The sequence below is a fragment of the Urocitellus parryii genome, chromosome 6 (assembly GCF_045843805.1).
Source record: "Urocitellus parryii isolate mUroPar1 chromosome 6, mUroPar1.hap1, whole genome shotgun sequence".
NCBI classification, from domain to species: domain Eukaryota; kingdom Metazoa; phylum Chordata; class Mammalia; order Rodentia; family Sciuridae; genus Urocitellus; species Urocitellus parryii.
Genome location: NC_135536.1, coordinates 179,702,232 through 179,729,198, shown reverse-complemented (window position 1 = coordinate 179,729,198; position 26,967 = coordinate 179,702,232). Strand labels below are relative to the sequence as shown.

The window sequence follows — 26,967 nt, the reverse complement described above, 5'->3', positions numbered from 1 at the left end:
AAATGACTTTTTATGAAGTCTGATCAAAGGCTCGTTGCTCAGTAATTAGAAATCACGGCCTCCCCCTCCCCCAGGCTTGGGGCTCATAAACACAGTGGAATGAGCTTTTTATTTGGGTTGAACCAAAACCCTTGCGGATCCATTTCCTCCTCACACTAGCCTCCATGGGGACAGCGGCAGGAGACTGAGCTTCTGCTGCTCTGGGAGACCCTCGGGCTCGGTGTTTGCAGCAGGCCAGGAGCAAGCAGGTGAGCGGCTGTTGAAATGGGCCTCTGGACTGACACGGGACAAGGACCTGAGTGAGGGACACCAGCACCAGAGTCTGGGCCGAGTGGTGTGCAGTGTCCCTTGCTCTCCTATTGACGCCTGTCCAGCAGTGGCCTCTGAGAAAGGGGAGCGTGTCCGAGGTCTAGCTGTGGATACCACACTGGGGCTGACCAGCCAAAGACCCCTGGAGCCAGAACAGGGTGAGCAGTGAAGAAATCCTCGTCAGAACGTCTTCATCGAACCACTCAATAAATATTTATTGAGGACTTACAAAGTACTAGTGTTCCACAAGATACGGGGATCAGATGGGGTACAAAAACCAGTGCCTGCTCCTCTTTTTTTGGGGGGTACCGGGGACTGAACTCAGGGGCCCTTGACCACTGAGCCACACCCCCAGCCCTATTTTGTATTTTATTTAGAGACAGGGTCTCACTGAGTTGCTTAGCACCTAGCTTTTGCTGAGGCTGGCTTTGAACTTGAGATCCTCCTGACTCAGCCTCCCGAGCTGCTGGGATTCCATGCGGGCACCACGGCGCCCAGCAATGCCTGTTCTTAAAGATACCACAGGTCAGAGGGGGAGGGTGGTCCACCCAGAGGAGAAAGTCGTCTGGAGTCAGAGGGTGCGGGAGCACCTGGCAAAGAGGAAGCGGGGAGGCAGGGACCCCCAGAGCCGAGAATGGAAATGTCCTCATCCTTCAGGAATCTCTGGAGATATGCTGCACATCTGGAAATGCGTCTGGCGGGTCCAGCTGTGGCCTCTGAGACCCATCTTCCTTTTGGTCCTCAAACTCTCATATACTGGACATTGGCACCCAAGAACAGGAAGTCCTAGAGGGAAACAAGGCGGCCTGGGATGGTAAGGAGCATCTTCTACTCCAAAAAGATGCACCTGCTACATAAAGAGGGCCCCTGGCGCAGGAAACACAGGCTCTGGCAGAAACCAGGTCACTGCATAAATCGCAGGAGTGCCTGGCTCCCCAAGGTCTCCATAAAGCACTGCTCTGCCAGCTAACTTCTCCAAGTAGTGATCTGCCTGTCATTTCCCAAGCTGTGTATTCCTGGAAGGTCTCATAAATGTCCTTTATGTCACCTAAATTTTTTTTTTCTCTTTGGTGGAGAACACAAAATTGTGAGCTGCTGGGATTTTCTCTCCTGCTCTTAAATCAGAGGGTGGGGACTCAGAACTCAAGACAAGGTTTAATTCTTTCCAGAGTGATCCAACTCCTGCCTTCTTGGGTGGCTGGAAAAATGAACACAGGTGACCTCTGGATTTCAATGATAATATGTAACAAATCCTCTAATCACTTCCCATATACCAAACATCGGCCTCTACCCAGGAAGGCCTGGGTCACACCCCATTTTATAGAAGAGATAAATGAGACCAACTGTGTGAATGGTCACTCTGACTTTGTTTTGAGCAATGATCTAATTTCACTTGTGGACACTCAACAGTGGTTGGGTGTTAAGTATCCTGAGATTCAAAAGGGCTCTGAACATTTGTTTTACAAATACAATAGCTGGCCAACGTTTCCGAGTTCCCAACCACCCCTGACCTTCATTCCCTTCAATAGCTATTATTTTGGGGACGTTGACCATGGACCAAGCACCAATGCAGCATGTCTCCAATGTCCCGTGGCGCCCACATGTTGGCCAGTGGAGTCCTCTCACCCTGGACGTGCTGTTCTAGAGAGATGGCCTGAAATCTGGGTGGATTCATGAACCCTTAGATTCCTGGCCAGGATAGTAGCCAAGATAGGGAAAAATCAGGCTTAATTCTTGGTATTAAAATAGTTAAATCAATTATGGTCCATCTTCAGGGTGAGATTATACACAGCTGTTTATCAGCAGGAGCTGAAAACTAGGTTTGATCATAGAACATACCTAAGGGGTGACGTTAAGTTAAAATAAATGATGAAATAAAGGCAGACATGAGTGTTAGCAATACAGGTGTCCAAAACAAACAAAAATTGTAAGAAAAGCTTCGCAGAGGTGAAGGACTGGAGAGATGCACACCAAAATCCAAACTGTGTTTGTGGTGGAGCAATGGCCCTATGGAAAAATTTTAAAATGTTTTTTAAAATGTTCACAAGGTGGGCTGGGGATGTGGCTCAGTTTCAGAGACCTTTCCCAGCATGCAGAGGCCCTGAATTGGATTCCCCAGCACCACAACCACCACCAAAAAAAAAAAGTTATAGGTTTAAAATGGGGGACACACCAAATACATATGTATAATACAGCTCTTTCACTTAAGAATTAAGATGGGGGCTGGGGATGTGGCTCAAGCGGTAGAGCGCTCGCCTGGTATGCGTGCGGCCCGGGTTCGATCCTCAGCACCACATACAAACAAGATGTTGGTCCGCCGAGAATTAAAAAATAAATATTAAAAATTCTCTCTCTCTCTCCTCTATCTCTCTCTCTTTAAAAAAAAAAAAAAAAGAAAGAATTAAGATGGAATTAGGTGGGCATGGTGGCGCACACTGTAATCCCAGCAACTTGGGAGGCTGAGTCAGGAAGATTGCAAGTTCTAGGCCATCCCGGGCAATCTCGCAAGATCCTGTGTCAAAAATTAAAAATAAATAAATAAATAATAAAAGCTGGGGCTGTAGCTTGGGGGTAAAGTGCCCCTGGGTTCAATCCCCAGTACCGCAAAATATACAAAGAAATAAAAAGGAATGCACTACAATTTACCCATGGCCTTCAGACCCTGACTGTTGGTAAGTCTAAGACTTGCAGTATTTTCAAAGTGGAAACCCAGGCTTCATCAAATGTCTCCTGCTCCGGCAGAGGGGCCACTTCTAAAGGACACCTGGATGGCCTCATGGCACACTGCAAGATCCTGGAGCATGCAGGTCCGGGCTGGATTCCACTGAGTTATGGTCTCCAAATTTGGCGGGCTAACCAACTTCCACCTCCAAGTCCTCAGAGCCCCCTTGAACCCACTGACCTTGTGAATCTGGAGAAGGAGATCATGGAGCTGAATATGCCTTGGCAGAGGGAGGGGGAAGCCTTCAGCCAGCTTATCTGCAGGCAAGGACAATATCAAAAGGATGAGTTAATAGATAACAGCGATAGACTTTTTTTTTTTAAAGGAAGAATTTTGTAGGTGAACACAATACATTTATATTATTTTTATGTGATGCTGAGGATAGAACCCTGTGCCTCATGCGTGCTAGGCGAGCACTCTACCACTGAGCCACAGCCCCAGGCCACTCTCTGCAAATTCTATACACAATTCTAAGTATTCCCACTTAGGACTATGAGGTAGATATGATTATTATTTCTATTTCACACATAAGGAAACTGGCACAGAATGATCCAGTAACTTGTCCTAGGTCACACAGCTAGGAAGTGGCAGAACTGGGATTTGAACTTCGGAAGGCTGGCAGGGGAACCTAAGCCGATAGTCATGGAGCCCTCTGGAGGAAGCAGCAGGTTTGGGGTAGCAGGTAGAGCAAGTGGTAACTACTCTCTGCTCTCCACCCATCCTGCTTTATGTCGCAGCCAAATAAAGTAGTATCTCAGGGAATCAGGGTTTGGAACTTTGTGCTTTATTTATTTTTACTATGGACGTGGGTGACTGACTGGGAAATGTGCCTGCCCGGTGCCCTACCTGGTGCCCTCCTCTATGAACTTGAGGACCAAGTTGGTCCTCAATCTTCACCGCAGGAGGGGAGGGGCACTTCCTGCTCCCTCGGGAGGAGCACCAAGGAGATGTCACAGCTCCAGCCCCAACAGAGCCTGGAGGGGCTGTCGCCAGCATCAACATCCCACTGAAGCCCAGACGAGAGACTTTCCAAGGTCACGCAGCCCCCAGGGGGAGCCCTGGTTCCCAACTCCAAGTCCAACTCTCTTTCTCCTCCAAGCACTGTCCACTACCAACTTGGGAAAAATGGGTCTGGATTCTTACCATTGACCTTGGGGTAGAGAGTCTCCCGGATGTAGTAGTTGAGCAGCGCCTCCATCATCTCCACCTGGTGGAGAACAGGAGAGGTGCACTATGACCACGCGGGCCAGGGGCCCCCAGTACACAGTCTCCAGCCACCCAGGGGTGGCTGTGGTTGCCCACAGGGCGAAAGGTTTGAAAAATGCAGTTTGCAGATGAATGCCTACACCTTGCTGCTATTTTGCAAGTTATAACCATGTTGAGATGCACATTTATAGGTAAGCAAACAAATAGAAAAAAATTGAGAGGCTGTGTGTCACTGTGCGTAGGAAAAGCACCAAGCATTATCTTTAGTATTTAACTTTAAAAAAAAAAAAAGCGAGAATATCTTCCTGAATTACTTGTGTAATTTTTAAAAATTAAGTAAACCCAAACTAGGCTTCTCTACAGAAATTAGGACACACCACTTTGACACTCACTATTCGCCAGGAACAGGGCTCAGAGCTTTATAAGTATCTGATTCAGTCTTCACAAGACTCCCCAGGAAGTTCCTATTAACCTTCCCATTTCACAGATAAGGAAATTGAGGCCCACAGAATGAAAGTGACTTAGAAACTGGACAGCAGGGTCCGGATATAAATCTAAATTGATCTGGGGTGACGGATGTTACTTTTCATACTTTTTTTTCTGAACACATTAGGATGACTCTGTGTCTTTACATGTGAATGCTTCACTTCAAGGACATTTTAACATGGTGTGTGTATATACAGCGCCAGGGTATCATTACCTCACCCTTGATTCTCTGAGAGGAGTCATTCTTGGGGCCCCAGGAGCAACATCCCTCCCCAGTCTGTGTTTGCTTCTACTTTGTAAGTGCTTAGGGAAAGTGGGGGAAGGAGAGCAGGGATGAAGTGGTCACTAATTTGAGCACCTGGATCCATCTATCTATGCCTGAAACTTCCTGCCTTGGGTTTTCATTGTTATTGTTGTGATTTGTTTTTTAGTAACATGACCCTATGGGTTATTCTTCTGTGCTTAATACAGGTGGCTTTCTTTCCCTTGCAATAAAGTAATTGTGTCCAACAGATAACTTAATTATTTATTATCTTATATTGGGATGTAACCATTCTTGTTGCTATGTCTTGTGTTCTTGAGAAGTTCAATGCTTCCCTAGGGCAGAGATCTGCTCTTCTCTTTTTCTATTTCCAATGAAAGGTGCCACAGCAATTGCTTAGTATCCTAACCATGTCATAAATAAAAACATTAATAACTTACATTGAAGAATCCAAGTTTGGATTCTTTCAGTTCCACTTGTACCCTGTAACAAATCAGAGAAGATTCATAGATACGGGCGTCGTGCCCATGGGAACTTAGGCAACACCGGGGTCCCAGAGAGGAGGAGGCACTGGCTGAGGACGGGGTGGGGGGTGGGGGATGGTGAAAAGGTAATTAAGTATCTAAAAAACAATGACACCACAATACGGGGAAGACAGAGGGAGGTGGGGTGGAGGGAAAGAGCTCGATCTTTATCTGCTCAGGAAATTAATACAACTGGAGTCTATTCATTAAGAAAAAAGTCATTTAGATTTCTAAATTCCTAAAGTAAATCATTTAGAAATTTGAAATGTATGGGGGGGGTGGCAGGCTCAGCACGACAAAGGAATTAGGCCAATTGGAATAAAATTTAAATTTCCTTCCCAAATGGTTCCCCAACATTGAGAATCACCCCCCACACCCCCTACTCCCAGCCACAGAGGAGCAGCTAAGGCGTCACAGGGAGCCTGGCTGAGCATCCCTGTGGGCAGGAGGAGGCTGGTTTACCTTCCTGGGGTCAGGAGCCCAGTGATCTTGCTGGTATTGAAGGCCAACGTCGCGGTTATATTAGTGGTCTAGAAAAGCCGGAGAAGAAACCAGTTCTGAATGATGGTAGTTGTCAGGACAGTGACCAGAGCCAGTATTGCCTTCAACCAACAGCTCAGGGAATCCAAGCAGGAAACCTGCCCATTGACTGACCGTAGATCCCAGGGCACATAGTAGGTGCTCAATAAATGTTTGAACTTGGACTTGAACATTTTTACTTAAAATTGCTGACCATGGCAGCTGTTAAACCTTGAGTAAACTACCGAGAAGGCATAGCATGTGTATCCCTGGAGAGCTCTAAAAAGGATCATTACCAGCTACCTCCCTGCTATGAGTCAGCTGTCGTCATAAAAATAATAAATTATATTTGGTCTTAAGATATATGATCAACAAGAACAATTTTCACAGCAATAACAACACTCTCAGTTTGCGGACGGACCCACTGAGAGGAATTACCCCCCTGCAGAGATCTGACTTGTTAAGTTTCAAACCTGGAACAAGAGAGCCAAGTTCTCTGTCTGGTGACCAGGATCCTCAAAGAACCCAGAACCCCTTCTCTATTAGACGGAGTCCATCACAAAAGAAAAAAACTCTCTCAATGTTTCATGTGGAGAGAATTTAATGCAAAGCAGTGGCTATACAAGTGTGGAATGGCAAAAGGCTGAAATGAGTTGGTGAGGCTGCTCAGAGATAAGCAGAGCCAGACTAGAGGGAGAGAGGGTGCAGCTGGGATTAGGAGAGCCACCACCTGGAGGGTAGTCCCTGCAGGTTCCGCCCAAGGCAAAGAGAGGGGGAAAATAAACTCTGGCTTGATGCTTCCTCCCGCCCTCCATTCTCCTGATCCTGTCTTCCATTGGCTGATGTAACTAGATGTCAAAGTGCAAGGGCCTCTGGGAAATGTAGTCTTTAGGTGTCAGCTACAGAGCAAAGCAAATAGGTGGAAAGCCCCCAAACCTTCCTACATGTACGTGAAACAAATATATATGCAAATAAATATATAAATACCTTGATAATAAACATTGTGAAGAAAAATAATGGGGTGCTACAAGAAAAAAATGGCAAAAGGTAAGATAAAGTGGGGTTAGCACCGACAAGATAGACCTCTCTGGGGAAGTACACTGAGACCTGGAGGAATTAGCCAGATGGTGAATGGGGGACAAGCATTCAGGAAACAGGAACAGCATTTGCAAAGACTTGGAACCTTACCACACCGAGCCGGAAGACAAACTGCTTGAGAGAGTTAGGCAGGAGCACAAAGGCATCGATTCCCAGCTGGGGGGCCAAGGAGAGATTCCCAGGGCTGAAGGTCAGGAGTGGGGCCCGAAGCAGGGCTCCCTGGAGCTCCAAGTTCATGTTGGGGTACAGCTTGCCTATCTGGGGGGCAGAATTAGAAGACTATGTCAAGAGAAGAAAATAGGGGTGCAGAGTATAGTCACATAAAGCTGAGGTTGGTACAGAAAGGCAGGCTTTAACTTTTATAAAGTGCTACAAGAAACAGCCTTCTGAGTCCCATCTGTGTAAAAATAATGGAGAAAAAGGCGCACACATTTAATGTGTCAGCTACAGCTACAGAGGATATTGAAGAAGGAGATACACATCTGACCCTCTTAGTAAACTCAAGATGAGACCTGGGTGACAAGGGACAGAGGTGGTTGGGAGACTTTTTCATTCTATAGTATCTCTTGAATGTTGAATCATGAGAATTCATTTCTCATTCAAAAAAATTTTTTAAAGTGCCGCAAACATCCCTGACCCCAAGTAAGCCCTCTAGAGTTGTTAGGCGTTGCTAATTAGGGCACCCTTTATAGAACACACCAGCACTCCTTGGGTTCTTAGGTAGAACCAAAATCAGACGGGACACTCTGCATGGCCCCAGGAGACATGGGCCTCAGCCTGTCACTTGGGCTCTGGCAAGAGCCCTGAAGCCTGCAGCTCCCCAACCTTCTGAATCTCGGCCAAGCTGAGGGGGAGGTGTAGGTTTTGAAGAGAAACCTTGGAAGTTTAGCACGTACCCACAGAGGGCCAAGGGACCCTTACCAGGGGGAGGAAGGCACGGAAGGACTTGGTGGTCAGTCGGATGATGGAGTCAGGTGGGATCTGCAGCAAAGAGACAGAGAAGTTTGGGGAGCTTTGATGTCTTCTTCTGAAAAATGGGCATTATAGTCACCCTGGCCTTTGGGCCCCTGGGAGGGCAGTGCACACAGTAAGTCTCCAGGAAATGGTGGGGAGGGCGAATGAGACGTGACCACAGAGGGTCAATGCTATGGAGAATCTCCCGAGGACTAAGTCGCCCCATCCATTCAGCAGACAGTCCCCCAGCACAACAGGGTAAACTGAATCATCCGGTTGTAGCACACTGTGTTTTTCCCATCACCCTGACCTTCATGAGATCTCTAACTCTTATAAAGTGCTGCAAGAAACAGCCTTCTGAGTCCCAGAAAAAAGATATGATTCACTATAAAATCGAGTCTCCCTTACACAAAGCCCCTTGGAGACAGTTGTTTTAGAGGTATCAGGAAGACTTAGATCACTAAATCATGTACCCTTTTCATTTTGGCTACAAGGAAGCTCTTAGATTTGTGATTTAAAAAAATCAATAAATGGGCACGGTATCTTCCTAATTGTGCTTTATGTTTCACTTGGTCTTTACTTCATTTTCTCTGTAACCTTCTGCCTTTATCAGGGTATCTATTGTCCTGCTTCATTCACAAACATGTTTTTAATAAACCTCCATGCATCATCAAGATGAGAAAAAAATATAAACTAGAACAGGTCTCGACTAGGAGAAAAGTAGTAGATAGACTGCAAAGTCTTCTATAGTTGTTATAAGGGAGGAAGAACTTTGGATTAGAGCTTCCTGGCAGCCAGAGTAATACAGGGAACTTGTGCTAACTTACTTTTCTTTTTCCTGGCCTCCATCTTTTAGTTATATAACTTACTGTTTTACTGATGTAAATAGGGGCAGAAAGGAAAAAAGGAAGGGAGAATAAGTTACATTGTCAGAGGAGAACGTGTTTCTGTCACCGTCCTCACCATGTCATCTGTGATGGAGAAGTTCAGGTACCCCGCTTGGTAGTACACCCGGCTGGCGGTGTTGAAGACATAATTAGAGACGGCAAAGTAGAGCATTTGGTCGTGGTCCTCAGGAACGTTGATGGCCGGGGCAAGGAAGGGAACTGCAGAGCGGTGATTAAGATGGAAAATTTCACCCTGGGGAGAGAGAGAGAGAGAGGTTCCAACTGGACTTCCCAAAGCCCAGGGACGTGGGGGCCAGAGAACCACCAGCACGAGACGGTGCTGACACTGCCCCACTGGACGTGTTCCTCGGGGCCAAGAAGCTTTGGTTTATGAACCCACAGGACACAGTGGACGGCCCTCCTGGGGCCAGCTCTGACCCACCCCTTCTGCAGGGCAGGAAGGGAAAGGAGGGGAAGAAGGAGGAGAGGACTCATTAGGACCTAAGGATGGTGAGACACCTGGGAGTCTCCTAGCCCAGGGAACACTCGCCACCACTCCATATTGCCCTGCCTCCCCGCAGTGGGGAGAGGAGACAGATCTGAAGGTAGGAGGAAGGTGGCCCAGGACCGGGCGGATCCCCAGGCAAACTTCACTGGGATTGGACTCACCCGGGGCCCTGCTCCAAGGGCCTCACCTTAAACATGATATCCAGCATGTTGGCGGTTGCCCGAGGGGCCTCCGTTAAACTGTAGTCGACCCCTGCGAAGCTGTCAATCTCTGCGATGACTGTGAACCCGAGAGGGGCAGCATTAGGGGCCAGCAGTGGCCTTTGACTGTGGGGAAAGGGTGAGGGCTCTGGCCCACTCTGTGACTTTCTCCAGGGCCCTTGCCCTTCCACCCAGCTTGGGGCACATAACCTCTTCCTAAAGACGACAAGTGGGTCTTGTCTCTCTGGTGGCTCAGCCATGGTGAGGGTGTGAGGCTCAGCCCAGGGTCAACACAGTGTGGGAGCCCAGCCTGGCCTGGAGCTTCAGGCTGCACTACACAACCAGGAAGGCTGAGCAGGTCCAGAGGCTCAGACATTCTCCTCCAAAGCCCTGGGATGTTCCCTTCTCAGGTCACTGTGCATCCTGGGCCTCAGGGAAGAGGGTGTCAACAAGTACTGCATGAGGACCTGGGGCCACAGCACCAGAGAACATCTCAGATGCTTGGCTGGCCGACCCTCCAAAATTCACATTGCACCTGGGATTTGGGGTCTCTTCATGGAGTCAATTATTCTGCAGATACACCTCCATGTGGGCAGAGAGGCATATCCTGGGTGCCCCTGCAGCCCTGCTGGTACTGGTAATGGATGGAAGAACCCCAAATGTCCTTTTTCTGGGATCTTTAAATCAGGGCGCAGCCACAGGATGGAGTACTACACAGCTATTAAAAACAATAAAAAATGGAAAAGTCCAGAAAATTCTTTGGCAGGATCTTATAATGCTGAACCTACACACACCACAGTGGCCTGCAATTTCACTCCGAGGCATGTACCCAAAGACACGCAAATGTACTAGACCGTTTGTAGCAATACAACTAACAATCATCTAAAACAGCGGTTCCCCACGGCGTCACATCAGAGTGGATGAATGAATGAAGGGACGGCCTCCTGGTGCCATGACCCAGCAAGAAGAACCAACGAGCTACACGGTAGGCAGCCACGTGGCCTGACCTCATACTTGAAAGATGAGCAAAGAAAGATTTGGAAAAAGACTCAAAACATGGTATGATTCCATTCCTGCCTTGAGTGCAAAACTATTCTTTGCAGGTAGAAGGTGGGATAGTGCTTACCCTTGTGGGCTGGGTAGTAAATGAAGGGGACGCTGAGGGGCTCTGGAAGACCAGCTGTGTTCTGACTGGGAACTGGATGCCTGAGTGCTCAGCATGTGCAAATTCTGTAAGCTGCACACTTACAGAATAGAGCACTCTTTTCTATGCATATACTACCATTAAAGTTTTCAAAAGAGCCGGGTGCAATGGTGCACACCTGTAATCCCAGTGGCTTGGGAGGCTGAGATGGGAGGATTGTGAGTTCAAAGCCAGCCTCAGCAACTTAGCAACTCAGTGAGGCCCTACTCATTTTTATTAATAAAAAATTTTAAAAAACGTCTAAGGTTGTGGCTTAGTCGTTAAGTGCCCCTGGGTTCCATCCCTGGTATCCTTCCCCAATAACAAAAAAAGTTTTAAAAAGCAATTTCAATTTATGTATACTGATAGAGAAGGCTCTCCAAAATACATAAATTTAGGGGCTGGGGATGTGGCTCAAGCGGTAGCGCGCTCGCCTGGCATGCATGCGGCCCGGGTTCGATCCTCAGCACCACATACAAACAAAGATGTTGTGTCCGCCAAAAAAATAAATATATATTAAAAAACAAAAACAAAAACAAACAAACAAAAAAACCCCAAAATACATAAATTTAAAAAGAACTAGGGTAGAGAACAAAGTGTATTCGATATACAGTATACAGTAGCAATACAGATTCATAAGGATGCACTTACACATATTCATGAACAAAAAGGAAACATATAAATGCACGTTCATATGCTTATGTATATTTATATTTGTACATGCAGATATATATATATATATATATATATATATATATATATATATATATATATGATTTCTTGGAAGGAAAATTGGGGAGAAAAAGATTTTTGTTACTTTCTATACTTCTGTCCTATTTAAGGTTTTATGATGTACCCATGTGCTTTTATAAAAATGAGCAGGAATAGAGTGTCCCAGGCCCAGGGGTGGGTGAGGTGCCCTACCTGGCAGAGTTTGGAGATAAGGCTGTAGGTCGGAGGTCACTGATTTATCAATCATACTGCAAATCTGAAAAATAAAAAATAAATAAATAAAATTGGGTAGAAGCAGCCTGAGTGTTTCCAGCTGTGGTCCCCTGTTCTCACAGCTTTGGAAACATTGTTTCACGAGTTTGCACAGCGATCATTCACTCTGCATATATTAAAAAAGTGCTGATCATGCACCAGGCACTGAGGAAAGATGAATGATAAAACAATAATGCAGGTCCTTGGGGACTCCAGAGGGCCCAGCTGGACTTTTTAAGGCCTGTGCCCAATGCAAGACATCTGAGTGATGGGAGGGCACGGGCTGGAGACGCTGCTGGAAACTCCCTTATTGAGGACTTTTTTTCCCCCCTTGGGAGGCTCTGGCCTCTGAGAAATCAGAATCTAGTAGCAGATCTAGAGAGCAGCTAGAATGGCCCTGCACATAAATGTGTAGATAATGAGGTAATGTAGGGTTGTGGGTTTTTTTTTTTTTTTGTACTAGGGATTGAACCCAGGGCACTTTACCACTGATCTCTAGACCTTTTTATTTTTTATTTTGAGGAAGGATCTCATTGAGTTGCTGAGGCTGGCCTTGAACTTGTGATCCTCCTGCCTCAGCCTCCCAAGTTGCTGGGACTATAGGTGTGTGTCACCAAGCCAGGTGTGAGGTTATATCCTAACTTCCCTTTGCAATTGCCCCTGTTTCTGGAGAAGGAGGTTACCCAGGGGGGAGCTGCCAGAAAGCAGAGAAAGGGGTGGTGGGGTTCCTGCAGGACTGCTGGGAAGCAGGCCTCACCTGGGATGATTCTTTTCTTGTTCACCTTGGATAGCCTTCCATCAGACTAGCCCCCCAACCCTGAGCCTGGGTGTCCCCTTCCTTCAGGAACCTGAAGGATTGGAGAGGCATGGGGGGCCTCTGTCCCATGTGCACAGGAGGGGTTCCTGGGGAGGCAGGGTGCGGGTGGTTGAGGGAGCAGCGTTGAACAAGCTTGGGTTCAAGTTCTACTTCAATCCCTTTGCTTTGGGGTCCCCACCCACAGGATCTGATGAGCACAAGTGCTTCCCAGGGACAGGGTGAGAGAAGGTGGCCGTGAGTGTGCATCACACAGAGTTCCTATGCTTTTTGCCTCTGCTGGTTCAGAAACCAGGCCCCACCCCGAGGGGGGAATCAGCACGGTCCTGAACCAGGCTCCTGGGAGGAGGTTTCTAAGGACCCTCAGGATCAGGGTCCAGGGAGATCCCCAGCTTTCCCACCCCCAAGCTCCTACAAAGCCTTTGGCATAGGGGGCTCCACATCCCAGGGAGATCCTAGCCTAGCCTCCCGGGAGCCAGGTATCCCCTGGAAAGTTACTCCACCTCTCAGAGCCTCCTCTGTCAAATGTGTAAAGTGGCACTGACTTCAGAAGGGGAGGTTAAAGTTGGGTGTTGTGGTGCCTGCCTCTATTCCCAGTGACTCAGGAGGCTGAGGCAGGAGGGTTGCAAGTTCAAGGCCAGCCTCAGTGATTTAGCAAGATCTGGTCTCAAAATGAAAAATAAAAAAGGGACTAGTAATATAGCTCAGTGGTAAAGTGCCCCTGGGTTCACTCCCCAGTACTGAAAAAAAAAAAAAAATTGAGGTCAAGATCCAGGAGGCTGCATGTCCCAAGTGTTTAGTTCATTATTCCTGGCTAAAACACAGGCTCAAGAAACAGCAGCTGTTTTTTTATAAATGCAAATATTTATGCAATAACATATTTCACATTCCTTGTTTTCATTTACAAAAATTATTATATTACTTATTATTGTGATAACTATTATAATTAATCATAACATATTACTGTTGTTGTATAATATTATTTCTAATTATTAAAACCATCATCAACTGGGGAGTGTAAGTTAGTAATATGGCAACAGGGGCCTAAGTAGGAGGCTGGCATATTTCTCAAGTTCACTTAGACCCCACAAGCCCAGAACTAGAAAAGAAATATCAGTGTGGGGTCTGCCTGCCATTTCTGATTCAACCACTAGGGGATGCTCAAAGCCAAACCAGAGGTTAGACCTGCAGCAAGGTGTGTGTGTGTGTGTGTGTGTGTGTGTGTGTGTGTGTGTGTGTGTGTTTGTGTGTGTTCCCCTTTCCTCCTTCATCTTTTCTCCTTCTCTAAGCTGTGTTTTAGGCATAGCTCTGGTGTGCAGTACCTCAGAAATGGGATTTTAAGGTGAAAGTGTTGGAGGTGCTGAAAATTAATGAAATCTGAAGTGAACCCTTTTTTTTTCTTCAGTATTAGAGATTGAGCCCATTGAACCCAGGGGTGCTTTACCACTGAATTATATCCCTAGCCCTTTTTAAATTTTATTTTGAGACAGGTCTTGATAAGTTGCCCAGGCTGGCCTTGAACTCTTGATCCTCCTGCCTCAGCCTGCACAGCAGCTGGGATCACAGGCGTGTGCCACTGAGCCCCACTCACATAATTTTTTTAACAAAAAAAATCTGACCTGGTGTCTCTGCCTCCCCATGCAGGACAAGGGCTCAAGGGCTTGTCCGTTTTCTTCCTGGTTTAAGTGCTCTCTGAAGAGACCTGCCTGGTCTCCTCAGGCACTGTGTTGACTTCCTTCTTGACTTTGGGGACTGCAGGACAGTGTGGGGCAGTGAGCAAGGCCAAGCAGGGGGAGGGTTGGGGTCTCCTTGCTCCCACCTCTCCGATTCTCCCTTGGCCAAGCATTTGACCATTTTTGGCCTAACCAAATGGACTTGGAATTCAGAGACCTGCGTGTTGTCCCAGCTCTACCACATATCAGCTCTGGGACTAGGATGAGTTATTTGTTCTCCCTCAGGCCATGGGCCCATGCATGTCCAAACAAGGCCCCATGGCCCCAACTGGGGCCAGAGCCCTGTGAGGACACCCATGGCCCTCGCCTGGCTCCACAGGCATCTGGTGGCCTTGACCTGCTTACCTTGGTTTCCAACATTTTTCGAAACTTGGACTCGATCTGGTCATGGAAGAGTTTCAGCAGCCACCTGGCAGGAGAGCACAGTGCACAATTGGTCTCTGGGCAGCAGGGGAGCCAGGCCCTGCCCATCTTGTGCCCTGCTGAGCCCCAGAGTCCTGGCACACCCCTCCTGGCTCCCTGCATCTGGCTTTCTAGCTACAAGCTGTGCCATGATCAAGTTCAGTGGCTGGTGGCAGTGTGGGTGGGTGGGGGTAGTGGCAGTGTGGGTGGGCAGCGGGTGGTCTCAAGAATCCATAATATTCTGAGCAAGTGAACTGAGACTCTGAGAGAGGAAATGCCTGGACAGTGGACTTGGGTATTTTTTATGCTCCTCTTTAGCCAAGAGCCTCAGTATCCACCAACAGCCAGATTTCATTTGCTTGACAGTTCCCTAAATTATGTTGTTCGTGGAAACGACACAAGAGCATCCTGGCTCGAATCTGCATCGGTTCTTTGCAATAGGAAGCCCCTGCATTACTCCCCGTGCTGGGTGAGCCTCCCACCCGGCGGTTCTCCGTTCTCAGGGCTGGGCTGGGGGCTGGGTGGGGCGTGAGCCGTACCCAGGGGTCCAGCTGGCAGCGTCCGGATGGTGACTCACCTCAGATCTCCCGAGATGTCCACATCCAGATCACGGATGTGGCTGCTGCAGCTGGAGGTGGTGACTGTGGGCCTCCCCGAGTCCTCGCTGCCCAAGAGCAGTGTGACGGAGATGGTGATGCCCTTGACGTGCACGTTGAAGTGGCCGTCCATCTTCCTGGAAGAGACGAGAGGAGCCACGGCTGTTTTCCAGGCCAAGATCTGCCACCATTTGGAGAGGAAGTAGAAAGCTCGATTTTTTTCCCTCCAAATCAGTGGAGCTGAGCACAGATTTAAGATTGAATAATAAACAAGAAAGATTTAACAAGTAGAAGATCTGGAAGAAAGCCCGGGGCCAGTATTTATAGTCAGGGACGGACACAGAGATTTCTATCGTGATCCAGCTCTACTGAACCATAAAGGAAATGACGGACAAACTCACAGGCATGGAAAATTAGAACTTCAGTGAATAAAAAATGCAATATACAAAGTAAAAAAAAAATCATATCATGGGACAGTCAAGAGCTGATTTCCTTAATAGACAAAGAACAAGTTAATAAGGAAAGGATGAGATGACTGAAAATAACATTTAAATAATCAAAGAGATGAATAGCATGTTCAATGGCAAATAAGCATAGGGACATAACGACGAGGCCAGGGTTCACCTATGAGACCAAAATGAAGTCTTATTACCTAGTGCCGTGAAGACATGGGAGACAGACCCTGCAGATGTCTGTCTGGTGTCTCCCGCTGGGGTTGGGAGGGCACCTGGGCACCACTTTCCCAAGACACCCAGCAGGATGGATCCTAATTCGGACACACCTATTCTTTGGCAATTTCCCTTCTAAGCCTGATCTTGTGGCTCTTCCTGCCCAGAAGGAAGAGAGGGGCAGCTCACTTTCAAAGCATCATGGGTAATGACAAGAAATGAAGGGACAACCCAAGGGTCCATGAGTAGCAACGGGTTGAGTAAGTTGTGGGCATCCACGCTCTGCCGCCTTTAGCAACCTGGGGCCAATCCTGCAATGGAACCACATTCATCATAAACCCCCCTAAACCAAAAGAACAAAGCCTAGTACAAGCTATGCTGTGGGTGAGCCTCAAAAATATGCTGAAGGAATAGGGAGACTCCCGGAGACAGCATGCAGCTTGGGGGTTCCCTGGGGCTGGAGGCAGGGAACCGTAGAATAACTGTTGAAAGGCAGGGAGGTTTTTTCCTCGAGGTCACCTGGCTGAGAATGGCCAGCTCTTCTGCTATGGCCTGAATTGTGTCCTTCCCAAATTCACACGTGGAGGTCCTGAACCCCAGTACCTCGGAAGGTGACTGTATTTGGGGAGAGAGATGTCTGTGCTAAGAGGCCCCCGGCCGGGCTCTACTCCGGTCTGACTGGTGTCCTTATAAGAGGAGATCAAGACACAGGCTTCGAGGTCAGAGGAAAGACCATGAGGACCCGGACAGCAGGTGCCATCTGCAAGCCCAGGAGGGAGGCCTCAGGAACAGGCCTGCCCACTCCTTGATCTAGGACTTCCAGCCTCCTGGACTGAGAAGGTTCTATGCGGGACCGGCTGGCTGCTCCTCCTGGACCCTTGGTGGTCAACATACCTTCTGTCCAAGCTTCTCTGAGGTCAGAGAACTGATCAAAGTGCGGAGGGTGGGTGGCCCTGAAGATGGCCTTGCCTAACGGCACAGGAAGATGGGGTAAAGCGGCTGAGCTGGGGTAACTCGGGGCGTGTCTGCGGCTCCCCACCCGCTGCCTTCCCAATCACACGCCCCTGACCAGGCCCACTTCCTTCCCCGCCAGGCTTCCCCCCTCCCCGCTATGGACTTTGGCTCAGAACACACCCCCAGATAAAGCCGCACCTAGGTCTTGCCTCGGGGGTCTGGGGGTCTTGGTGGGAAGTTCACGCGGCCCCAGGGGGCAGGCCTGGCCCCTTTAGGAGACAGAGGCCATGCCTCCAAGTGCCAGGGTTTGAACCCCTGTCTACTCTGGGGCGTGGGCTCCCTCTGTCCATTAAGTGGCCTTTGATGAACCAGGAACACTTTGGATTCAAGAACGGATGAAGGCCCAGGGAAGGGCCCGAGGACCTGGGTGCAGAGCCAACTTACAGGAAGGACATGCGCACCTTCCACCTGCCCTGGACCTGGACGGAGGAGTCGGAGATGGTTAGACTCAGGCCCTTGCCCACCAGGGGCTTCAGAGCAGAGCCGCTCAGCTCACAGCTGGGGATGTCCAGGCTGCAGGGAGAGACACAGAGGGCGGTGTCAGTGCTGGGCCTGGACCCCGCCCCACCAGGGACTTGCTCCCTCCCTGCCCCAGGGGACTCCCACCAGTGGGACCTGCTTTCAACAAGCACCTGGTTCCCATCTCCTGAGCACCTGCCCGTGCCAGGCACGGAGTGTGTGACATGCCAAGCACCCTCCTCTGTCATTCAGGGGCGGACACAGATTTTATTCTCCCCTACAGAGGACGAACTAGAACCCAGAGGGAGAGACGCCATTACTCAGTCAGGATTAGACCTCACGGATCTCAGGGTCCAGGGTAGTGTCTGCGGTGGGGCCCACAGACATACCCCTGGGCTTGCAGCTCCTTCCCCAACACCCCCTCCCTCAACCCACCCAGGCGGGGGAATCGAACTGAAGGAGAACCGAGGCCACCTCAAGAGGAGGCACTGAGGATTGGGAAGAGGCCATCCTTGGGGAAGAATGGTCAAATGCATCTTCCTTGCCTGGCACATAATAGGAGCTCAATAAATGTTTGCTGACAAACTTAATTTAAGTACGAAGATAGGAATGAAGCAGTCAGTCTGACCACTCTCCCTCCATGGAGTATCTTTCAAAAAGCCCTTCGCGCCTCTTCTCAAGCAGAAGCGGCTCCTGCCTGCTGACCCTGGGAAGGCTTGACCCAACACCAGCCCCCATCTAGGAAACGCAGCAGTAGGAGTTGGGCTACTGTTTTTAACGTTTGTCTAGTTTCCCTTCTGGGCTATTGGATCCTGGATCATCACTCTAAGGGGGGGAAGCCGCATCGACCCATTTTGCAGATAAGGAAAGTGAGGCTGAGGTCACACAGCCAGTAGGTTTTCTTTAATATTTGGCGTGTAAGTCCTCTCTTCGGAACTCCTTGAAGAATTATCCATTGTGTGCTCCAAAGAGGTCCCCCCCGCCCCCGTCCAAGCCTGGGGTTCTGTCTCCCTCCCTCCCCAGAGACCTCCCCAGCCACCCAGGAGCTCCAGAGAAGGAAGAGCATCACCTGTGAAACTCATAGTGCCCCCGGCCCACATGCTTGATCCTGAAGTCCCCGAAGAAGTCAGGCAGTTTGGTCTCACGCAGCTTCTTTTGCAAGGTCACCAGCCCCTCTCTGGCCGCTGTGGACAGGGGAAAAAAAAAAAAAAAGAAGTGGCTTGGTCTGCCTGCTTCCCTCCCCTGCTCTAAACTCTTCAGTGGCTCCTACTTGCCCTGGGGAGAATTATGAACTTCTTAGTACTAGTCACAGTTCCGGGTTATGGAGTCCCTCTGTGCCAAGTAACAGAGAAACCCTCGGGGCGTCCCTATATTCCATATGTTGGGGTGTATAAATACAGGATAACTCCAAGGCTTTGTTTAGCATCTTTTAAAACAATAGTCTAACTTTTACCTGTTCTTTAAAATCAGGAAATAATATTCGTAAAATACCTGAATAAGCCTCATCTTTAAGGTATTGCTAAGTATAAAACAGGCCCAGCAACCACCACCCAGTGCCGCACGGAGCCCTGCCCCCAGTCTCTACAGGTAACTGCCATCTGACAAATCTTGGTCCCCATCCGCTGGTGGGGAACCCAGCTAATATAAGTAATGTGCCCAAGTCACAGAGCTGGCAGGTGGCCAGGCCAGAATCCCAGCCAGAGCTGCCTCCTCCGACCCCCAACCTGAGGGGCAGAGCAGTCTGGGCCCAGGGCAGGCTGGTGTTGGGTGCACTGGCTCCGGCCACCAGGCAGCTTCTTACCATACTCCAGGCCTTTGTCAGTGATCCTGGCCACCAGGCCCGGGTTGGTGCCCAGAGCCCCTAGGGCAGGTGTGAGCAGGATCCCCAGCAGTGCGGCCAGCAGGGCCCTGGCCAAGGCCCCCATCCTGGATTCTCAGCAGAGTCAGCCTGGACTGTCACAGGTGGGCTGGGCCTGGCTCTCTTAAGTAGCCAAGGCCAGAGGGCCAGGGGCGGTTCCGGAGGGAGGGCGGGCTTGTGCAAGCGGGAAAGGGAGGCACAGGGACTGGAACCTGTTGCGACACTGTGGGAGCGTTGTGGTCACGGTCACACTTAGACGCCTGCTATTGCTGCTGGGGTTCGAAGCAGGCATGGGCTGGTCCCAAGTGGTGACCCTGCCTCGCCTCCCCACACAAAACTCCACGTCATCAGAGGTCCTGTCCCCCCCGCCCCGCCCAAGGCCCCTCTCCTAAGAGGTCCGCTGGGAAAGCTGGAAGGTACCGGCCCGGAGACCAAGGCTCAGAGGGCCTCTCTGCTCACTCAAAATCGCTGGGAGCTTCCTGTCTGGGCACAGGCTTTTGCAGCTCACGGTGTGCTACGTACTGGAATGCAACTTGGCAAATCTTTAAACATGAATCCCCAGCCCACAAAAATCACCACCAACAAAAAACCTCTTTACACAGCCGTGTGCCCTCTGACCCAGCAATCCCGCCTTTGAACTTGTCCCTCGGTACATAATGAAGTCAGGTGCTAACAGGTCACTGCACTGGGTGCCTAGTGTTGGGACAATAGGCAGGGGGAGTGAGACCCAACCTGAGGTGTCCAGGAAAGGGCCTCGGTTGTGTGAATTATGAGCCAGCCATTTAAAGTGGGGTTGCAGAAATACATGCATCTCTTGATAAGGAAAGAAGTTCCTGAGCCATCAGTTTCCAATGGCACCAGACAGTAAGGGTCTGAGTCTTTGATCAAAATCAGTCTGGGAGGAGCTAGGAGGGGTTGGGTGGGTAAGATCATGGATATTTAAAAACTCTTTTTGCTGAGCATATATTGCATTTGCAGTGAGTAAAGATAATGAGATTTTATTTTGGAAAACAAAATTATACTGGGGATTATATTTGATTTTTGGAGTTTTGCTCTAGCATTCTCTATATTTGTGAGTTTTGTTCTGCCTCTGCCACCAGGAAGACTTCTGTGACTACCTCCATGTGTCCTTGGGTTAGAGGAAGGTCCCAGAATCCTTTACACTTTTTCCAGCAGAGTGTTAACCTCTTTCTGCCTTTTAGTAATTGAGGTCACTTAGAAATATGCTCACAGGGGCTGGGGTTGTAGCTCAGTGGTAAATCACTTGCCTTGCATGCATGAGGCACTGGGTTTGAATCTCAGGACCATCTAACAATGAATAAATAAAGATATTGTGTCCATCTACAACTAATATATATATATATATATATATATATATATATATATATATATATATATATACCCACAAATTCTCTGACACTCCATTCATCCAAAGGGGAGGTGTCTGTCCTCTTCCTGTGTTTGGGAGGGCTTTGTGTCTGTCTGAGATTGAATGTGGTGGAGTCACAGAGTGGCTTCCCAGTGGTTCACAGTAGGCCATGGGGTCAGGATCAGAACTTTCCCTGTTCTGCACAAGGAACTACCTGGGCCTCTTGCTCCTCTGTCTCTGGGGCTGAGGTTTGTGGGGGCCTTTGTTCCCTGACCCCCATCCCACCAGCCTGGTTGCTCCTGGACTGAGCCTTCTGCACCCCCTCAGCAGGAGCCAGAAGGACATGGATGCTCATTGAGCACCTACTATGTGCAGGTTAAGCCTCACACACCTCTCATCTCTCCTGCAGCCTGCTCAGTGGGGATTCGAGTCTCATTTTCAGATGAAGAAAGGGAGGCTCTGAGGGTGAAGCCCTGCAGGCTACTGTCATCAGCAGGGACTTGAGCCCAGGCCTGCAGGATGCCACTCCAAGATGGTGGTTAGGGAGGGCCTCTCTGGGTGGAGCCCATGCAGAGTGAGTCCCTGAGGATGAGGAGGAGCTGGCCTTGGAGGAGCTGTTCCCCACCCAGCAAGGACAGAGGCCTGGGAGCAGGAAAGGGCTCAGGTGTGCCCCAGTGTGCCTTGGGGCCCCTGCTCCCTGGACCTCAGCCTACGGGGGAAAGCCACCCTGCCCAGCCCTGTCCCACGACCCTGTGTGGCTGCAGAGGGCTTCCTCCTTGGGGCTCAGCTCTCCCATGTCAAATGTCAGGACAGAGCAGGTGGCTCCGTGGGCCCTTCTAGCTGGGAGAGTACGAGAGAGGACCCCTGGAGAGTAGGGACTTTGTGGGAATGTCACTGTCCTTCCTGGCAATTTGAGGATGTCCCTAGATGAAGGCCACTTACAGGGCTGGGAATTTCCCACAGCCGTGACCTTCGGACCTTAGCGCTGCCCCACCATGTCCCCTGAGGCCCAGGCCAGGCCTCCACCCCCGCAGGGCCTGACCATTCATGGCTGGTGACCCAGGACCCAGCAGAGGCCCTGGGGAGCAGCATGACCCCAGTGCTGGTCAAAGCCCAGGTCCTTTCCTTTACCAGACTGTCCATCCATGTCTGCAAAAGGGACAGCTGTCATGCCAGGCACCGTGGCATGCACCCGTGATCCCAGGGACTCAGGAGGCTGAGGCAGGAAGATCGTAGCTCAAGGCCAGTCTCAGCCACTTAATGAGACCCCATCTCAAAACTGAACGACAAAAAGGACTGGGGACGTACCTCAGTGGTAAAGTTCAATCCCCAGCATCAAATAAATGAAATGAATAAATCAACAGGATGAAACTGACCGAATTATAGTTACATTGTGGGGATGCACAAACATGGAACATCAAATCTCACTGTCATAGATGGTTACATGCTAATAAAAAGGAAAATGAAAAGTGAAACACCAAAAAAAATTAAATTAAAATAAATAAATAAGAATGGCCGGTGGCATCAACAGAAACGCCTCCTGTGGCCAGGAGGAAGGGCGCTTTTTTCGCCAAAGATGGTGGTCAGTTTCTTCTGACTGCAAAAGTGTTGGGTGAAAATCCGGAATTTGGAACCTGCAGTGCCTGGAATGCTGAACAGCACACAGTAGGAGATTGTTGAGGGAACGAATGAACTTGATGTTTAACTTGGTGGACTCTGGTGCCCATGGCCTAGTTTGCAATTCTGACTCCCCTCGTGGGTGTCCTTGGGCCCTCTGTGACTCAGTTTCCTCATCCATAGTTGGGCTTAGCCAGAGGGCAGCATGACAAGAGGTCAGAGGTCAGGGCACCTTCTCTGATCACTCCTCTTGGATGAGTTCTGGAAAGAGCTGTGCAGCTGTGTGTGCACCCCACCCATACCCCTGGCCCATGGCACCTGCCTTCATTGGGTGCTTGTCCTGCCAGGTTTCTTTACTGCGCATGTCCCCAGCTCTGCAATCAGCCCTTCATGCAAACCCCAGCCAGTCTTGGAGCTGGGTTTGGGTCCTGCCTGGACTCTGATTGACAGGCTTAGGGATCTTTAGCAGCAGGTGTCTTCCTCTCGGGGACAGCTTGGAATTCTTTTCCAAAGTCCCACAGGGACAGTAGACTGCTGAAGACAGGATTCAGAACACACAGCTCTCTGTGTTCTGCCAGGTCCTGGGGCCACTGAGGCAGCTTCATGGAGAGGCACGCTGGCTGGAGCTGGAAGGTCACATGGAGGTTTTGCTGAGGCGGGAGGGAAGGGCAGGTCAGGGAGGGCGAGTTAATGTCAAGGCCTGGGAACAAGCAGGTCTGGGTCCCTCTCAGGGCTCTGCTCCTGCCAGGCCGTGGGACCTGGGGACAATTCCGCTCCTCCTGGTCCCCCCAGTGCAAATGAGGGCCGAGGACTAGAACTGTGGCTGGGGAACTATGATGTGCCAGCAAATCCCCCAGAGATCTTATTTAAATGCAAATTCTGACTCACAGGGTTCCTGCATTTCTAGTATGCCTGATGCTACTTCTAGAACTGGGCAGCAGGTTCCCTCCTAGCCCAGCGATTCTGTAACCCTGCTTCAAGTTCAATGCACTTTTCTAAGATGGGGCCCACACTCCTGAGAACACGAGCTCTTGCTGGAAGATGATAATCCTAGGAAGACCCTCGGCATGGATCGCTGCATGGTGTTTCGGGGTTAGGGGTTTGACTCTGCAGATCTACGCTGGCACCCAAGCTCACATGCAGGCACCTGCTCGGGACCTTGAGGCATGTAGATTTGCAAAATATAAATAGTAACGCCACTGGTAATCCAGCAAGGTTTGCAAGTTGTGGACATCTACCTGAGATGCTAGGAGACCCCACGAGCAGGGCTGGCCACCCAGATCCGCAGCCCCTCACGCCAGAAAGAAGTTAAGGAACCCGAGGCTCCTTCCCTCCTCCTAACCTCCTCCTTCTGCTCTTTGTCCCTGAAATTGGCAGCATCTGAAATCACAGCACTGGTTTCATTTTACTGAATTTTGATGGCTTTGGGGCCCCGAAGGAGCTTCTGTTAAAATGGAAATTTCTCAGCAAGAAGAAATTGTTACTGAACTGTGAGGAAGAGCAGTCCTATAACTGGGGGGCGGGGGGGGGCTGATTCCCGAGCCAGGCTGGTCCAGGCAGATAGTGCTGGGCATATCTGGGTCCCTGACAGAGGCTTTGGGTCACGCCGATGTGGAATCAACTCCTAGATCACTGTTTTGTTTATATTTACAGCACTGGGCATTGAACCCGGGGGTGCTTTCCCACTGAGCTGCATCCCCTGCCCTTTTTATTCTTAAAAAATAAATAACAGGCTCTCCCTACATTGTCCAGACTGGCCTGGATCTTTCAATCCTCCTGCCTCAGCTTCCTGAGCCGCTGGGATTACAGGAGAGTGTCACTGTGCCTGGCTAACTCCTAGGTCACTTTAAAAATTCATATTTATGTGGCAGGCTTTGGGAATACAGTTGTGACAAGCCAGATATCATCCTTAGAGTATGGTGAGAAGAATGGGGCTTATGAATATTTAGAGCTAACTCAGATCATCCCTGTCAACTCCTGTCCCACAGATTTCCCATGCATTTGATTTCTCTTAACAGTAGGTACTATTCTCCTGCTTGCTCTACAGCTGAGAAAATTGAAGACCAGAGAATCAAATGAACTGCCCAAGGTCACACAGCATGAAACAGCAGAGCTGGGGTTTGCAAGTGAGGATTCTGGGAACACAGCTCACACTCTTCATGACTGAGTTGCGAGCTTGTCATCTGAACCAGTGATTCCTCCTGTGACCTCATGCCAAAGAGGAGGGCGAGAGTTTATTTTATTTTTATTTTGAAGTGGGGTCTTGCTATATTGCTTGAACTCCTGGGCTCCTGATCCTTCCTCAGCCTTAGCATGTTGGTACATGCTAACTGGATCGATAGCGTGTACCAACAACCCCCCCCCCCAAAAAAAAATCTGAGGCTGAGATTTTCTCTTTCCTTTGCAGAGGAGGAAAGAGGACCAGGGTCTAAGTAGCTCACGTAGGTCATGCAGCCTGTGGGGGCTGATGTTTGAAGCCAGATCCAAGTGACTCCATCACTGGAATTTGGAACACTGAACTGAGCCACTGGGCAGGCCATGTGACCTCTGTATGGACTCTTCTGGAGAATGACAGCCACCCTGTCTACCCTTGGAGGTTGTCATGAGGATTAAATGGGATAATTAACCCGAAGAGATGGAAGCAGGACAGGGCTGATCACCGCCACTAATGGAGTCCAGCAACATGGCAAACCTGGGGTCAGTGTCCCTGTGAGCTCTCCCCTTCCCTCCCACTAGAGGGCACCTCCCCTCACATTTGATAAGTCAGCACTTCCAAAAGGCACCGCAAGAGGGCGATGCTTGCTCATCAGGAAGCTGCTGTGACCATGAGCTTCCAGGCAATCCTGGGTGGACACTTTTAGAAGCATTTTATTTCATTTTATTTTATTTTATTTTGCAACTTTATTGACATACATTTTAGATGCCATAACATTCACTCATTTAAAGTGTCCAGGGGCTTTTTGTGTGTTCACAGAGTTGTAAAACCAACCCCACCATCTAACTTTAGAACCCCTTCAACGCCCCCAAAGAAACCCCGTGCCCATTAGCAGGCACGTGGAGCAGGCGGTGATCGGCCTGAAGGAGAAGCTGCTCTAATCGTGGGATTGGAGGCTGCTTGGAAGATCCCCTGGGGCACATGGGGGTACGTGCCACAATCCAAACCCGCAGTGACCATTATTTCCTGCCATGGGAGAGAGGTTCCCGTGGGAGAGCATGTTCCACTCCCCAGTCATCGGGTCCAAGATCTAATTGCATTTGTTGTATACAGCGTGGGGCAAGAGCTGCCCACGTGTTCTGGAGAGCAGAGGGGAGGTGCAGGAGAGCTCCAACTACCTCCAAGAGGTTCACAGGAGGAGGTCGGGGTGGGGGAGGCAGCAGGGTCGTGTCTCTGTACCTTGCAGCTATTCTTCCACAGCAGCCAGAGGAGGCTTTCAAAAATGGGAATCCGATTGTCTCATTCTTGTGCTCAAAGATCTGATGCCTTCCCCTATCTTTGGGTGCTGAGAGCCATTACCAAGTAGGAATGACGCATCGTAATCCTTGCCAGCGTACCCCATGTGAAATGGACTTGCCTTGTAAATTTGCTCCGACCTTGCTTGTGTGTTTGAGAAAGGTGACCCTGCTCAATCACTAGGGTGGATCCAGGATTAGGGTGTATTCCTGCAGGAAGTATCCCCGTCCTTGGGCTTAGGGCGTGACAATAGGAGTTTTAGGGAAGTTGGAGGTTGAAGATTATTCCTGCTGGGAGTAGGGCGTGCCTGCTGCGGAGTTCCCGCTGAGTCCTCGTGGAGAAAAAGTATTTAGGACGTGTATTGTGGGGGAGATAGGAGAATTTTCCCCTGAACGTGTGTGGAGGCTGGTGTGAGATTGGGAATAAAGAATTGCTGTTTGAACCTACAAAGCTGTGTGGTGGCTCGTGATCTTGTGCCAAACCGAGACATTGGCATTTGGGGACAAAACTCAGAGTCATCATAGCCTCCCAGACTCATCATGGCCTCCCAGACTCATCCCAAGTCATGCTTCCCTTTGCTCTCTTCCGGCTTCACTGGCTGCTCTCCTGGTCCTGTTCAGGGCCTACACCAGCCTTTGGCAAATAGAAACAGGGGGACCCTCTTGTTGGACAAAGGAGAGGGAATTTTGCTTCCCCGAGACTGGTGCCTTTTTATAGTGTACAGCCTATGCAACTGAACACAGAAGTCCTGCCTTAAACACACCAAACCCCTGAAGAAACAGGATTTTGACATCCATGAAGGAGTGAAGAGAGTATGGGCTCTGATGACAAAGGGATAAGAATCCCAGCTTTGCCACTTGCCAGTTGTTGATGTGGGGAGAATGATTCAATTTAAGAGGACCGAGCAAGTCCCCCCTGGGAAGATGTGCTGGCTCCCATGAGTGTTTGGTCAATAGTCCTCCTTCCCGCGTGGCCCTAGAGCCTCAACTCCATTTAGCAAAAACGGATGATAACTGACCTATGTGTATTAACATATCTTTCATCTGCTTTTCTTAGGTACAAAGGCACCTCTCCATCCTCCCCACCGCCAGCCCGGCTGAAGTCCAAATAACAGATCAGGTTCCTAATTAGCACCGGCTCCTTT

The 26,967-nt window shown here is 49.6% G+C and overlaps 1 protein-coding gene across 1 annotated transcript; it reads right to left on the bottom strand.

Moving 5' to 3' along the window:
- Positions 1-550: 550 nt before the first annotated feature.
- Lbp (lipopolysaccharide binding protein) lies at positions 551-19,460 on the bottom strand. The gene is made up of 15 exons (XM_026383254.2): positions 19,330-19,460; positions 18,598-18,712; positions 17,454-17,582; positions 15,369-15,524; positions 14,735-14,798; positions 11,783-11,846; positions 9,663-9,754; positions 9,044-9,220; positions 8,048-8,107; positions 7,217-7,384; positions 5,972-6,039; positions 5,426-5,468; positions 4,175-4,238; positions 3,212-3,288; positions 551-1,095 (listed from the first exon to the last, which is right to left on the bottom strand). The coding sequence occupies exons 1-15, from the start codon at positions 19,451-19,453 to the stop codon at positions 1,051-1,053; spliced, it is 1,446 nt and encodes a 481-aa protein (XP_026239039.2). The 5' UTR covers positions 19,454-19,460; the 3' UTR covers positions 551-1,050.
- Positions 19,461-26,967: the final 7,507 nt, after the last annotated feature.

Bases quoted from the DNA above. Each gene is read 5' to 3' on its own strand.
- Lbp (XM_026383254.2), bottom strand. From the start codon at position 19,453: ATGGGGGCCTTGGCCAGGGCCCTGCTGGCCGCACTGCTGGGGATCCTG. The intron at 8,108-9,043 runs GTGAGGACGGTG...TCTTTGCTGCAG, and splicing joins TCTCCATCACAGATGACATG to ATCCCACCTGACTCCATCAT. The intron at 5,469-5,971 runs GTAAACCAGCCT...GATTTGTTACAG, and splicing joins GGGCTCCTGACCCCAGGAAG to GGTACAAGTGGAACTGAAAG.